This window comes from Lycium barbarum, chromosome 9 (genome assembly GCF_019175385.1).
Source record: "Lycium barbarum isolate Lr01 chromosome 9, ASM1917538v2, whole genome shotgun sequence".
NCBI lineage: Eukaryota > Viridiplantae > Streptophyta > Magnoliopsida > Solanales > Solanaceae > Lycium > Lycium barbarum.
This window is the reverse complement of record NC_083345.1, coordinates 15,851,307-15,866,687: the sequence shown is the minus strand read 5'-3', so window position 1 is coordinate 15,866,687 and position 15,381 is coordinate 15,851,307. Positions and strand designations below refer to the sequence as shown.

At 33.5% G+C, this 15,381-nt stretch overlaps 1 protein-coding gene and 1 long non-coding RNA gene across 7 annotated transcripts; both read right to left on the bottom strand.

The window, feature by feature from the left end:
* Positions 1-836: 836 nt before the first annotated feature.
* Positions 837-5,617, bottom strand: LOC132610050 (uncharacterized). Of its 6 annotated transcripts, none has more exons than XR_009570996.1 (4): positions 3,479-5,617; positions 2,735-3,392; positions 2,286-2,386; positions 837-1,731 (listed from the first exon to the last, which is right to left on the bottom strand). It is a non-coding gene; the product is annotated as an uncharacterized LOC132610050 (long non-coding RNA). The 6 variants fall into 6 exon arrangements; XR_009570995.1 differs by having other exon boundaries at positions 842-1,041; positions 1,684-1,731; positions 2,286-3,392; XR_009570992.1 differs by having other exon boundaries at positions 838-1,731; positions 2,286-3,392.
* Positions 5,618-6,788: 1,171 nt separating this feature from the next.
* LOC132610299 (hydrolase 3-like) lies at positions 6,789-8,098 on the bottom strand. Its single transcript, XM_060324607.1, has one exon. It carries the CDS (start codon positions 7,973-7,975, stop codon positions 6,998-7,000), a length of 978 nt encoding a protein of 325 aa, XP_060180590.1. The 5' UTR covers positions 7,976-8,098; the 3' UTR covers positions 6,789-6,997.
* Between the last annotated feature and the right edge of the window lie 7,283 nt (positions 8,099-15,381).

The window sequence follows — 15,381 nt, the reverse complement described above, 5'->3', positions numbered from 1 at the left end:
ACATTAGCTGATTAAAATGCAAGACTAACGCCCTCACATATTTGAAAATATCATAATTTAAATCGTATGATATATGAGTTTGAATGAAAAAATAATATACATTTATGTTTGTATTAGTTATAAGATGCACATTTCAGTTGGACCTTAAACTAAGCTATTACTTAAGGGGTCAATAGTTTAAGAGATAAGTTATATAGAGAAGGATATTATAGGTATTAGTAAGAATTATAATGCAAAGATCAGTAATATACGGATTCATGTGATGCATGCATTAATAATGCAAATATCGTGTATATATATATATAACTAAAAAAAAGGCACGAAATCCTGCATAACTCATGTATTACTCTTATTTATGAGAAAAATAAAGAAGAAGAACCAAACATGATACTAATTAATAGTGAATTTTACATGTTTATACTGATTTTTAGGTGGAAAAGATGAAACATACAAGAAAAAAGGTCTTTAGCAAGGGGAAATCCGATCGTTAAAGGACTAAATACGGTCGCTATTGGTTAATAACGACCAGAAAAAACCCGGTTATCACCAGTCATTAAAAGCTCCGTCGTTAAAAGTTAACGATCGGGTTTCAAGTCCGGTCATTAAATATCCTTTAGCGACAAGACAAATTCCAGTCGTAAAACCTAACTTTTGGCGACAAAATTTTCCCTTCGCTAGTTGACACACCAATCGTTAAAAACAATTAACTAGTACTACTACTACTACTGATTCGGCTGTTGAAGACATTAACGCCCAACAAATCCAATTGTTACAGGTGCTTTTAATAAAAATTATTGGACACTTGAAAAAATAAATAAATCATCACATTACTGAAAAATATAAAAATATACACATTCAGATTACATGACATTATATTTGTCAACTCCAAACAAAAGAGAATAAAATTATAGCTTTTACAAATGTGACATTTCTAAACAGGTTGTAACAAAACCAAAGTAGATTGCTTCAATTGTTCTGCACTTACTTCAAGGGTAGCAGGCCAGTTCTTTAGAATCCAGCTTGTATATTGTAAATCTTGATCTGTTAAAAGAAGAAAGGTCATCTCAATATAGTAACAAAACTCCTAATAGATAGGCAAGAGAATGTGCAAGCCAAGAGAAAAGGATTCTCTATCTCGTAAAACTCAAGCTCTAGAGTATCAAAATTCTAATTCAAGATTCGCCTGATTGATTGATGTCCAGCTTTTAGTTCCAAGTATGCAACCTCATACATAACTTTATTCCATCAAATTAGAGCAACTAATGAGAAAATCTCCTAAACAGGACCTAAACCACTTTTCATATAGGTTTAGTAATAAAAATATCATGACATCAGTATTTTATTTAAGGAATAGAATAATCATGACTCTTCTACCGTATCCATACTCATTATCTTCACATAGCAACAAATCACAAAACTTTAATAAGTACATCAACTTAAAACAATTAAAAGGTCTTGGTTTCGCATCACAGATTCTGAAGCCTAGGATCAAAAGGAATCGGTAAGAATATGAAATAATGAGACATATTCTATCAGTTGTTTTCAATACTACCAAAAAACTACTGGAGAAACTCTTTACACAGAATATTGGAAACCAGATACTCCTGTTATTAGAAAACGAGTTACTTTTACTAATATGTTTAAGGAATCAGCTTTGGTATAGAAGGCATGTTATTATAGAACCTGATATAAATTGAATGATATCGAACATCATTTTTCAGTTTTCCAAATCTGAAAAAATTACAAATGGATGTGTTATATACATGAAAAAGGATGAATTACTTTTGTATCCAGAAAATAAATTTGAAATAATAAAAGTAGAAGCATGCTCAAGCAGATGACACAACAAATAAGATGAAACAACGCACTTTATGTAAAGTGTAGACTATTCTAATCTCTATGGATGAGATTTAATAACAAGAGCCACTTAAAGTAGAAAAGAGAAACACTAAGAAGTAACTAATTATAGAATAACCATAAAAAAACATGTCACCACCAAACTTATCTCAGTCTTCAAATTCTTGACCTATTAAAAGTTTCAAATTTATGTCAGTTTATTAGCAAAGACTAAACTTATGAAAGAAAAAAAGAGAAGACCACAATAATAGGAATTAGTACCAACTATGTACTATGATCCAAAATGCAGTAATGCAGACGGAGTACCAATAGCATAAGAATTTTCTACGATCATGATTCACCTCCATTATTATGTATTGGTAACATAATCCTCAAGTCTTGCTTATGCCAAAATACACCGTACAAATAGGGATAAGAGATAAGCTTACTTCATGAGAATATAATGGAACTCAAATTCAATGCAGAGAACAAGCTATCTCCACATCTTTGATAGCCAGTATAGTCGATGCACTACTATCCAACTAACAGGCTGCAAATTCTCAAAATAAAAAGAATTAAATGTCAACATAGAAGTTGCATCATGGACAAGTATTCTAATATATATAGGCAAAAATATTGAACCTTGCATCTGTCACCATGATGCTCATATTGCAGTAGCAGCGATATTAGGTCATAGAATAGAAGAGAAAGAAAAAAAAAGCAGCAGCAGCAGTGATATCAGAAAAGAGAAAAGAAGAAGAGGAGAAAAAACGCTACAGTAGCAGCGACATAAGATAAAAGAAAAGAATAGAAAGAAAAAAAAATAGCAGCAACGACGATATCAGATACGAGACGAAGAAGAGAAGAGGAGGAGGGGAAGAAGAAGAAATAATCATACCTGTAGCTTGAAGTATAGAACTAGACCAAGGAAGAGAGCAGCAAAACTAGTAAGAAAGTTGAATCCTTTTCTGTTTAAAGTCATCTTTTATTAAAATAAACGAAGCGCATGCTTCTCGCTTCTCCTCCACTTCGATCTTCTTGAGGAGAAGAGTCCCTTCTTTCTACCAGCGTCGCCTCAGCCTTCTGAAGCACAAGCCAGTCTCCTTACCTCAATGATTTAGGCGATGAAGCGAGCACTTTTAATAACACTGAGTTTCACAAGTCCAATATAGCATATCAACTATTTTCTTTACAGATTCTGACAAATCAAATAGAAAATAACTCAACAAATACAATGATATAAGCTCACAAGTATTTCGTTTTCATTTGTAAAAGAATAAAAGGAGAAGGCAAAACAAAAAACTCATGTTTTAAATCCTTATAGTCACAGCTGCCCACATGTGATCCAGCTTATAATCCTCGATGTCCGCCCATTAATGTACGCGCAATGGACACATATTACGATCATTAACTAATATAGCTAAGTGTCTCGCTGAGGCATGATGCTTCCCAACAATTTGATTGTGGTAAAAAGTGATGCTCAACATTACTCCAGCTTTGAGTTATGCACCTGATCGACACTCTCACATTTTTTGCCTTTTAAGGTTCACATGGACCTGCAGATTTCAATTTAAGTCAATAATAAAAAAAGTTCCAGTCTGATAACAACAAAAGTAGATTACAAAATGAGACAATAAAATACTTATTTCGTTTCTCTGAGTGTTTGCATCAGTTCAGCTTCTTGAGAGAGGGAAACATAGTCTTTCTATGGATCAAAACCAGGAGCGTGCAAGACTCTCATTCAGAGCTAGCTCATTCAGATAAGAAGTTGTTGTATTACACTTTTTACTTTTGCCAATCGGAGGTCTTTGTTCAGTATTTACTCTTACTAAACTCAAAGCTCTAAAGCTTTTCCCTTGTCCTCTTGCTAAGGCACCAGGTGGAATGAATGAATGTTTCGCAGCCTTCAAAGTTGATTCCATTTCATACTTTTGAGATTTTGACGGATTCAAGTCAATCTAATCTAACCAAAACACATAGCATTATTAAGCCACACCAGAAAATAATTCAGTACGTTTTCAATAGGAAAAGGGATGCCAAATAGCACTTCGACTATTCCTAATCATGACAACACACTACGACCTTAACTAGAAAATCGAAGTGCCCGACCAGTGAGCTAGCAATTGCTGGATGTTCCGAGAAGGATATGAAAATGGAGATTCATCTGTTGGTTCACTTAGCCGTCCAGGAAAATATGAATTTCATATATGCACAGTGAAAAATTTCGACGAAGCGGTGCCCCGTGACACTGTTTCCCCTAAGGTGGCTCCGCCCCTGCCTACCATAGAATAATAGAATAACTGTTACAAAGGCAAAAATATTAACTGTAAAATACTTTATGTGGAAGTTTCTATTTAAAAAATGAATAGAAAAATCAAGGATGAAGCAGTATAGAAACTTCAACTATTGCCTCCTCTGTCTAGGCAACGTACAGAATACTCCATGTCCTCTTATTTTTTTTGGTTCAATCTGATAATTCGTTCATGATACCAAGAAATATCTGCGAGAGAACAAAACTTCTCCAACTGCATGTTTTCTCCAAATAATTCGAGATTGTGACAGACATGTAGGGAGCATATTACAGAATAACTACAACTAGTAGATGAAATAAAAGTATACGGAATGACCAAAGACTTGAATGACTTTAATCAGCTGCTAAAAACTTTTAACTAAAGGCAGACATGTGAGCAACAAAGAATTTAGTAAGAAAATTTACGGCAAATTGTCAATGGTTCATCTTCTTATGATATATCCTCTCAAGCTAGAACTTCTCCGTTTTGAAACAACACTCAAATACACATGAGTTGGAGAAAGACAGAATAAAAAACACCTCATGTTAACACTGCATTGCAAATGGTTTCCTGAATTGAAAAGCAACTTGGTCTCGTCATTAGAAAGCAACCGAAAGCAAAAAGAACTCAACTGGCAGGGAAGGACTAAATTACGTAATTTAGGTCCACATTCAATTATGAACTCAAAATGTTTGACATGCTTCTACAACTACTAATATTCTATCCACCCTTCACAAGTTCCATAGGTTATTACATTTAACAATTCAAGCTTTACACTAGGATCCTTATTGTTTAAAGTTCGGTTCAAGGTAGTTGCAAAGGCATTCGCTATTAAATTATTTTTTCTCCAGGTTTCAAACTGGTCGATCATAAATAAGTAGATTATAGAACAACAATAACAACATATCCAGTGTAAATAAGCAGACTATGACAATGGAAAATAGCCAAAAACCAACGCTAACAGCCAACCAAAATAGTAGCACAACTCAATCACAAGCAATTCTTCAATGATACAATTACCACAACTACCATATTAGCAGAAACAAAACACCTTCTAATGCCACATCATAGTTGCTATAGACAAAGGATCTGAAATCAATGCCACAATTTAATCCTAATTTTTCTTATTATCACTAATTTCTTCTTTTTTTAAAAAAAAAAAATCGTGAAATGTAGGGTTGTTAAAACGGAGGATGACATGAATTGTAAGAGATGCCCAATTTGGTGAACTACACAACTGAGAAAGTTAAAAAATTACCTCTAATTTGTAAGCTTGTAACTCAATTTTGCTCTTCGCAACAAAAATACTATGATACCTTGATGAGAGAAGAGATGGAAACCTAAAGAGAGCTTCCAAACTAGAATTCTGTAAATATTCGATTCTCCAATTTCACCGATTGCAACTATTCTCGTGTTCTTGACGATCTGTTCTGAAAGAGTTTTTCTTTTTCTTTTGTTTAGGCTTCTGGGTTAGGGTGCCGGGGGGGGGGGGGGGGGGGCACAAGATGGTGGGTTGGGGATTATGGCATTCTGTACGTGGGTTGGGGAAAATTGTGGGAAAATCTAGCGCCTTTTTTTGGGTTAATTAATTTTAACGACTGGATATTTTATTCGACTGAATATATATATATATATATATATATATATATATATATATATATATATATATATTAATATTCAAATATTGAGCACGTGCACAGCACGGGCTAATCACCTCTAGTATATAGTATACTTATCATTAGCTACGAAAAAGGATGGGTTAGGTTGATTAGTACTTTTGAATATGTTAATATTCAAATATTGGGCCCGTACACAGCACGGGCTAATCACCTCTAGTATATAGTATACTTATCATTAGCTACGAAAAAGGATGGGTTAGGTTGATTAGTACTTTTGGATTAATCTAATTAGGTCTTTTATTTACATAGTGATATATGTTAATATTCAAATATCGGGCCCGTGCACAGCATGAGCTAATCACCTCTAGTATATAGTATACTAATCATTAGCTACGAAAAAAGGATGGGTTAGGTTGATTAGTACTTTTGGATTAATCTAATTAGGTCTTTTATTTACAAATAAATAAATGAGTTCCGCGGTCTCATATGATTTAAATTTTATTCTAGAAGAAAACAAAAACCACACAAAAAAATCAAACACGATAATTCATTAAAGAACGTCTCCAATTAAATTATTTGCTACGGTATCGTAGTTTCTGCTTTCTACGTACTCTTTGTTTGATTAGATTACTTATAGTTTCTGCTTTCTACGTACTCTTTGTTTGATTAGATTACTTTACTTTCAATATTCGTTGCCATGTAAAAGTTTCAAAACGTCTATTAATCATTACAGAGGTGAAGCTGAGAGGAGGAAGAAATGAAAGAACAATTGAAATGAAAGTTATGATCTCATTATTAATTTACACTAATCATGTCGTGGAAGTGACAAAACTAATATAATAACTTGTGTCTTGCATGAAGTAAAATTCTCATTTCTCTCACTCCGTAAGTCAAATTTTGTGATACTATATACTAATTAAAGAAACTAATTTCTTGCTTAACTACTTGGATTCTTAGGTGGAATTAGTCACCAAATGTTTTTTTCCGATTATTTACATTGTGTGGCAAGGGAAAAGAAAAATAAAAGGGCGAAGTTACAGAATGAAAGGAAAGGATCTCATGATCTCCTGTGATTAGTTAGAATTTGAATACAAGAAAATTACATATTTTTATAAAAATTTCCCGATTTTCTTTGTACTTGCTTAAATGATGTTTTATTATGCAAATCGATCCGAGACAGAAATAAAGATGCAAGAGAAAGCAAACAACAATGTCACAAATCCAACACGTTGACGAAACAAATTTTGGGCATCATTGGCGATGGACGAAAGCTGCATAACACTTCATCATACGTTTGGCTTCTTCAGATTCAGGTTTATAAATCTGAAAAGAATGTCCTTCATCAATCTCAACAAACTCCAATTCTCCATTCCACCCACTCTTATTCACCCCTTCAACAAATCGACCCCCAATTTCTATTGGAATTACATAGTCTTTTTTTCCCATACATAACAAAAGTCTTGAACAACCTAGCCCTGATAACGATGGAGCCTTTTCAGAAAATGGGTTAATTAATGGACTATCAATTGGGGATAATAATCCAGACTCTAATGGCGGACAAATATTAACCCAAATTTTATAAGCCAACCCCTCCTCATCAATATCTATATTTCGAATTAAGAAATAAGGATAAGCAAGAATTGATCCAGTAACTTTCACCTCATTATTCAAGCTTTCTTTGCCAGCCCTCATAGTCATATGGTACACTATATTGCCACCAGCACTGTCCCCAACTAAAAACAATTCACTAAAATCACCATAATTTGTTAACCATGAGTCTCTATTATTAATACTGGAGGAGTACTTTTCATTAGCATGCGAAGCGACCCATTGAAGTGCATTCCAACAATCTTCGTAAATAGTTGGTACATCAACTTCTGGGGCTAAGCGGTAATCTACAGAAACAACAATGACGTTTAACTCAGAAGCTAAAGAGTTAACATAACGGTGAATCCAAGTAAAGAAGGCGGATTCGATGCAAAGTCCACCACCGTGGTAATGCACTAAGACGGGGAGTTTTTGGGCATCGGTGGTGTTTTCAGGTAGGTAGAGTCTGGCGGATACGTGGGGTGAGATAGTAACGTCTTTGGAAAAGACACCGTTTGATGGGTTTTCTGGTGAAGGGGGAACGTAAAAAGAACCATGCACGTCGTAGAAACGCTCAATGCGGCCGCTTTTGTATAGCCGGAAGTAATCGTCCACTTCTTTGACTATCTCGTCAGAAGCCATGGTAGTAAGAGAGAATGCTGAAAGTCCTTTTAAAAATAATGCACCATGTTTGCGCAAAACTTTTAAAAGGAAAAAGTAAATTTAGATTAAACTAAAATAATGAGAGCTAAGTATGGGTAGAAACAGACAAATTATAAAAAGTTAAACTTAGCATGGTCACTAACTGTTTGGTAGCAGAAAGCGTCTTGAAATTCATATTATGGAACGACGGATACTAAAGTAGGGGTGGGCGTTCGGTTTTATTCGATTTAGTTATTTCGGGTTTGATTTTTTTAAGGTGGACACCAAACACCGAACCAAACTAGTTCGGTTCGGTTCGATTCTTTCGGTTTTGGTTTTTTAAAGTTCGGCGGTTTCGGTTTTTTCAATTCGGTTTTTTTAATATAATATTAGAAGCGATTCCATTGACACTAATTCATATTCTCAAAAGCAATAAAACATAAAACTGAAAATTGAAATCAAAATCAAACAAACAGGATACACCAGAACAGAAAACTATAATCATGACATAGGATTACTAGGTGTCATATACATACCGTAAGAATAATTAAGAAAACACATAAAGGAAATACATTAATCCTAAAGAGACATCCTAGTTACCTTTCTTTGTTAAAGATATTTGATTTTTTCAATTGAAGTGGAAAATTAGGGATATAAATGCAAAAGAGGACTTATTAAAATTGAGTTTTTTTGCTTTAAACTTAATGGGCCTGCACTATTTTAATTTTTTTGGGTAATGTATTAAATTTCGGTGCGCGTTCGGTTTTATCAAACTTCGATTCGGCTATTTTGGTTTCGGTTTTTTTACGATGGACACCAAACACCGAACCAAACTAATTCGGTTCGGCTCGGTTTGTTGAAGTTTCGGTTCGATTTGATTCGGTTTTTCAGTTTCCGGTAGTTATGCCGAGCCCTATACTAAAGGACTGAGCCACTTGATAGACAAATTATTAGACATCATGCATGATATTGATGGTGAATTATTAATATCGTGAGGATATTGTCCTTATACCAATTAAAATATACCCCCATCCTCCTCACTAACCCCTAGCAATTTCATCATGTTTTGGTTATTATAGGTAGACTTTTGACGTGATTTTGTGTAAAAACTTTATATAATATAAGCTTTTCGAAATTCAAAAATGTTTATTTTCGTTAAGATTTTTGAGAGAAAATAAGCGGCTTTGTGGAGTAACAAATAACAGCTGTTTTTCAGAAGTTAAAAAAATTAATTTTTTCAAAAGTAATTTTTCGAAAGATACTTTTGAAAAAAATATACTTAGAAACTCTTTTAAAAGCTTGGTCAAACATTAATTGCTGCTCAAAAGTGCTTTTTAAACAGATTAGCGAACTCCTTCTCACCAGAAAATATTTTTTTAAAAAAAATACTTTTTAAAATAAGGTGATTAGAAGCTTGGTCAAATAAGCTATAGATTAGATTTAGTTAGCCACACTACTAAAAACAAGCTATTTACCTACGCGGGTTACCGAGGGACAAATTTGATGTCACTATTCCGAGGTACTTTGCCACGGCGTCCCTCGGAAAAGTCAAATATTTTAATTTTTAATTATTTTTTAAAGATACCGAGGGACATCGCTCGGTAAACTATTTGACTTTTTTAAAGTCAACATTTAATTGACTATACCAAGGGACTCTATCGGTACATATTAAAAAATAAATTAAAATTTCTGAGAAAGACCCTCGGTAATATAAATATAAATATTTTGAATTTCTTTTTTCCTGTACCGAGGGACACCATCAGTATGTTAATAAAAGATAAATGAAAATTAAATAAAATGTACCGAGGGAGTTTCTCGATAGAGTAGATATAATTATTTTGAGTTTTCTTTTTGAAATTACCAAGGGACATCTCTTGGTAAAAATGTTACACCCCGCACTTTCAGAGCATGAGCATATCACGTACTTCACCGTTGTAATGGAGCATTGGAGACGTCCATGAAGTTTGGAAGGTACAAGTCATGGGAAGTGCGTGACAATAGAATAAATGATGAATTATGATCTCGTAAGTCGTAACCAGGAAGGACAACCTTGAGACACAAGAACATGACCATTATTAAGTATCATAAATGATAAATATCATGTATCGGGAGTTTTGGAAGATTCCGGGACCAAGCAAATCAAAGAAAATAAGTTTGTCGAAAATTTGAAAAAAGTTGGCAGAATTAAGGACAGAATTTTGGGTCAACTTTGGAGGGGTATATCTCCAGGCATATTAGGAGTTTTAAGGTGTTTCAAAAGCCTAAAATGAAGTTCGTCGAGTCTAGTTTTCAATGCAATAAACCGCTCATCGATACGACGTCGTAATAAAGAATTATGGACGTTACAAATTCGGCTGACAAAGCAGAAACGCGTGCTACAATACTGCTACAGTAACCGACTTGCTGCAGCACTGCTACAGTAAATTTGACCCTTATAAAAAGGGTAAGAACCCTCTTTTTTCACCAGATTTTAGCCCAGATTTGCCCAGAAAATTCTAGAAAAATTGAAGAGGGAGTGAGGGAATAAAAAAGTAAGCAATTTTCAAGTGACGGAGTATTAATCGAAGCTCGGATAAACGCGTAGATGTGATTCTAGTATGGTTTTGCGGCGGATTCAAGGTGGATAGTGAAGATATCGTTGTTTTAACAAAAACAAGGTATGAATATCTCCTTAGTAATATTACTTTTGGTTTATTTACGAAGATAGAGTGATGAAATGATTGTATAATAAAGTTGTTGGTTGAGAAATTGGACAAACATCGCGTGGAATGTTTTATGAAATATTTTGGTATTGATGATGATGTTGTTGATGTTGGTGCTGTTGTAGTTGTTGTTTTGTTGGTATTGTGATTTCGGGCTAGGCATATAAACAGGGGAGGTGCTGCCCGAATTTAAGCAGATTATAAATGGATTTATTTGAAGGACTAAGACAAGCGTATAACGATGAGTCTAACGATTGTGTGAATCCTCTTAAATGTAGACTCACGAATTCGGACGAATAAGTGTGGATAACTGGAGGTTGAACAAGTATGTTAAGGCTAGTCCCTTTCTTCTAAAGGCATGGTTCCTTTCTTCTGAATCCAATAGGTGTTTTCCAGATGTCCCATGATCCCTTTCTTGATAATCCATAAATGTTTTCCAAAATGTCCCTATTTTTCCGAGTCAAAGATTTATGATTCTATAAGCTTTTATGACAACAACAACAGACATGTTTTTACAATGTTAATGACGTTGCTAAAGATGAGAATGTTTCTACGATGATTATGACGATGATGATGATTTCATGTTTAAAAGTCCCAAGCTTATGATTTCAATGTACCCTTCTATGCTAAGGTGTACTGGAATCTACCACCTACAGAAAGAATAAAGTGCAATACAGATGGTGCAAGTAGGGGCAATCCATGCAAAAGTTCTTACAGTTTCTGTTTGAGAGATGATAGAGGGGATTTGATCTATGCTCAAGCTCAGCAGATTCATGACACAACAAATAATGAGGTTGAAGCAACAGCTATTCAGGAGGCTTTGAGGTACTTCATAACCAGACAGATACATCAACTGATTGTGAAAACTAATTCATTGGGCTACTACAGATGATACAAAGACAATGGAAACATCCATGATAACTTTCTAATGTAGTTGAGGAGATTCAAAATACATTGGAGGAATTACAAGGGGATATTGTGCATGTATACAAGAAGACAATCAGTTAGCAGATTTTTTAGCAAACTATGCACTGGGGAACACAAGACTGCTGCAGATCAATTCTTTTGCAGATATACCAACACATGGAAGGAGAATACTCAACATGGTCAAAGCTCAAATTTCAAATTTGAGGATCAAGACTAGAAGAATCACACAGTACCACTCATCCGCTCCATCCTAGTTACACTACAATAAATGTGATATTTAGCTACGAAATTATTAGCGACAACACAAAATTCGTCACTAATTGTTTACTTTTCGTGACAAAAGTTACATTTCGTATTTAAATACATGGATCACAGGCTTTTAGTGACAAAACACAAAATTTCGTAGCAAACGTTTTGTCCGCTAAACTTTCCCGCCAAAAACTGAATTGTCGCCATTTATTGAGTAACATTAGCCACGAATTTCAAGTTATTGGTGACGCATTATTTTGTCACTAATAGTTCACTCAATTATTGACAAATCATTATTTGTCTTAAAATTAGTTACGTTTTGGACACGAAATAATTTCGTCACCAAAAATATGTTGTTACAATAGCGACAAATTGTATTTTGTAGTTAAAAAATTGTAAGCTTTAGCCATAAAATTTTGTATTTAATGGTGGCCTTTAATTTTTGTCACTAATAGTAAATAACTAGTGACACTCATTTTATTGTCTCTAATTAATATGCGATTTAGTGACATCAAAATTTTGTCACAAAATATGCAATGTCTTAAATAGCGACGAGTTCAAATTTGTAGTTGAATAATTCAACTATTTGCTACGAAATAATATTCGTAGTTAAATATAATATGATCTTTGACTACGATTATTTATGGTTATAGGTAACAACTGACAAATATTTTTCAACCGCTCTTCATAGGAAATGGCAAGATGGAATTATAGAATGGTGTGGTAACGCCCAACTACACCTTATGAAAATGCAAATGTCAATATATAATATAATGTGAGCCGGGTTTGTGAATCCACAAACAGAATCTATACAAGGATAAGGTCGACTTGCGAGCCTAGACATTGCAAAGATGTTGAATGTTATGTGGATCTTCATTAACTAATTATTATTAACATGAAAATTGGAAGGAAAAAAAAATCTATAATTGAAAGCACCAATGAAAGAAATTAAGCAACTAAGTTGCAGTTTGACCATGAATATTTTTTACCATTTTACGGAGTTAAATTTTCGAAAATTTCGTAAGCAGAATTTGAAAAACATCAAAAATTTGTTTTCACTCTTTTCACACCAAATCACTCACAAAAATTCAAAAACAACTCCAATTTGTAGTATCGGAATCATGCCTTTAGAAGCTCAATAAAATTATAAGGATCACGAAATTCGTGGACTTCTAGCATTTGCGGAACCAATGATATTATGAGTACGATACAAAGATTTATAACGAAAGGATCATGCCTTTAGAAAGAAGGGGACTAGCCTTAACATACCTGAAAGATAATTTCTCGACTTCCAACTTACTTCCAGTTTTGCAATTCACTTAAGATCATTGATATCCTCGTAATCTACATATAGAACCATTCATACTATTGTTAGAATCATCATCATACGCTCGTCTTAAGCCCTTAATTAAAATCCTTTTAGATTCTGTCGAAATTCGGGCAGCATCTCCCCTGTTTATATGCCTAGCCCGAAATCATAATATCAACAACCAATCAACAACAACAATACCAACATCATCAATACCATCATTCATGCCAATATATCTCCTAAAACATCCCACACGATGTTTTCTAAATTTCTCAACTAACCAACTTGTGATACGACTATTTGAATACTTTATTTCCGTAAAGAAGCCGAAACTAATACTAACAACATCAATAACAACATCCTCAACATCCTACAAGATAAATATATGTATTTTCATCCAAATTTCTCTTCAACCCTCAATCCATAAATCAACAACATCAACACAACACACCATAACCACTATTCTTGAAATTATTCCTTAATTCATATTGATAGAGAAAGAGATTCAACAATTCATACCTTATTTTTATGAAGGTAGCAAACTCTTCACTATTTTCTTGTTCCCAAGCCACTCCAACACCAAACGAAATTATATTCGTGACTACGCGTTGCCCGGACCTCGATTGATATTCCGTAGCTTGAAATTTTACTCAAAATCTTCAATTTTATGTGATGTAAGAGACCCTTTTGTGTGCTGAAAATTCTGGAACTTTTTGGACATTTTTGGATGATGAAAATGGGGGTTTGCCCCTTTTTATAAGGGCTGAGGCGGCGTCACTGTAGCTACAGTACTGTAGCAGTCCTGTTTATGCATCGACAGCTCAGTTTGTAACGTCTATAATTCTCTACTCCGATGTCCTATCGACGAGTGGTTTGTTGCATTAGAGACTAGACTCGCTGAAATTCATTTTAGAATTTTGAAACACCTTAAAACTCCAAATATACATGGAGATATACCCCTCCAAAGTTGACTAGAAATCTGTCCAACATTTCTCAAATTTTCGTCAAACTTATTTTCTTCAATTTGCTTGATCTCGAAATCTTTCGAAACTCCCCATACATGATATTTATCATTTATTATACATGATAATGGCCATGTTCTTGTGTTTCAAAATAGTCTTTCCGATTACGACTTACGAGATCGTAATTCATCTTTTACTTCATTGTTACATACTTCCCATGACTTGTACCCTCCAAAACACCATGGGATGTCTCCGATACTCCATTACAACGGTGATGTACGTGTAATGCTCCTGCTTTGAAAGTGCGGGGTGTAACATTAAATGTTTATGAATTGTTAATTTGTTAAATGTTTATGAATTGTTAATTTGTTATATGTTTATGAATTGTTAATTTGTTAATTATTTATGAATTGTTAATGAATTATTATTTTGTTAACTGATTATTTGTTAAATATTGTTTATGAATTGAAAGAAGTTGATTGGTAATGAATTATTATGTTGTTAACACTTTGTTTGGATGATTGTTATGTATTGTTTTGACATTTATCGTATTGTGTTGTATTGTATAGGACCAAATCAGTGGTTACATAAAATAGGACCTTTCGTCGTTACATAACAATAAAATTAAAGTAGCAATCAAAGCAAACATTTTATTTAAACTAACAACATAATATAATACAATAGGCAACAACCATCCAAACAAGTTGTAAATGATTATGAAATGTTAATCTATATAATTTTAAAAGCGTGAATATATATGTTAAATAAAAAAAGATTATTTTAAAAAGAATAGTTAAAGTTCTTCTTTTCATAAATACATAAGCTAACAAAAAAAATGTAAAGTTTGTAGAAAAATATGTGGTCGACGAATATACTCTTTTAGTTTAATTTTATCGTAGTTGTGTTGGCTATTTAGTCAACTAAAAATATATCACATATTCAAAATAGAGTTCCAAACAAATATTATTGCTGAATTTCGATTCCAAAACTAATTAACTTAACAAGTCTTTGCCATCACATAATTCAAAAATAATTAACTTAAAAATCCTTTCCATCACATATGTGTCCTTACTATCACATATTAAATTTACTGCATATCCCATGTTAATTATTCATAAGATATAATACTACATAATTCACATATTCCCTACAAATTATTAATTAGTTAATATAATTTATCTTTCATTTCAAGAATAATGACTAATTTAGTTTGTACAGACCAGACTCTTTCATGGATCCGAATGTTCCCCCTGGGCC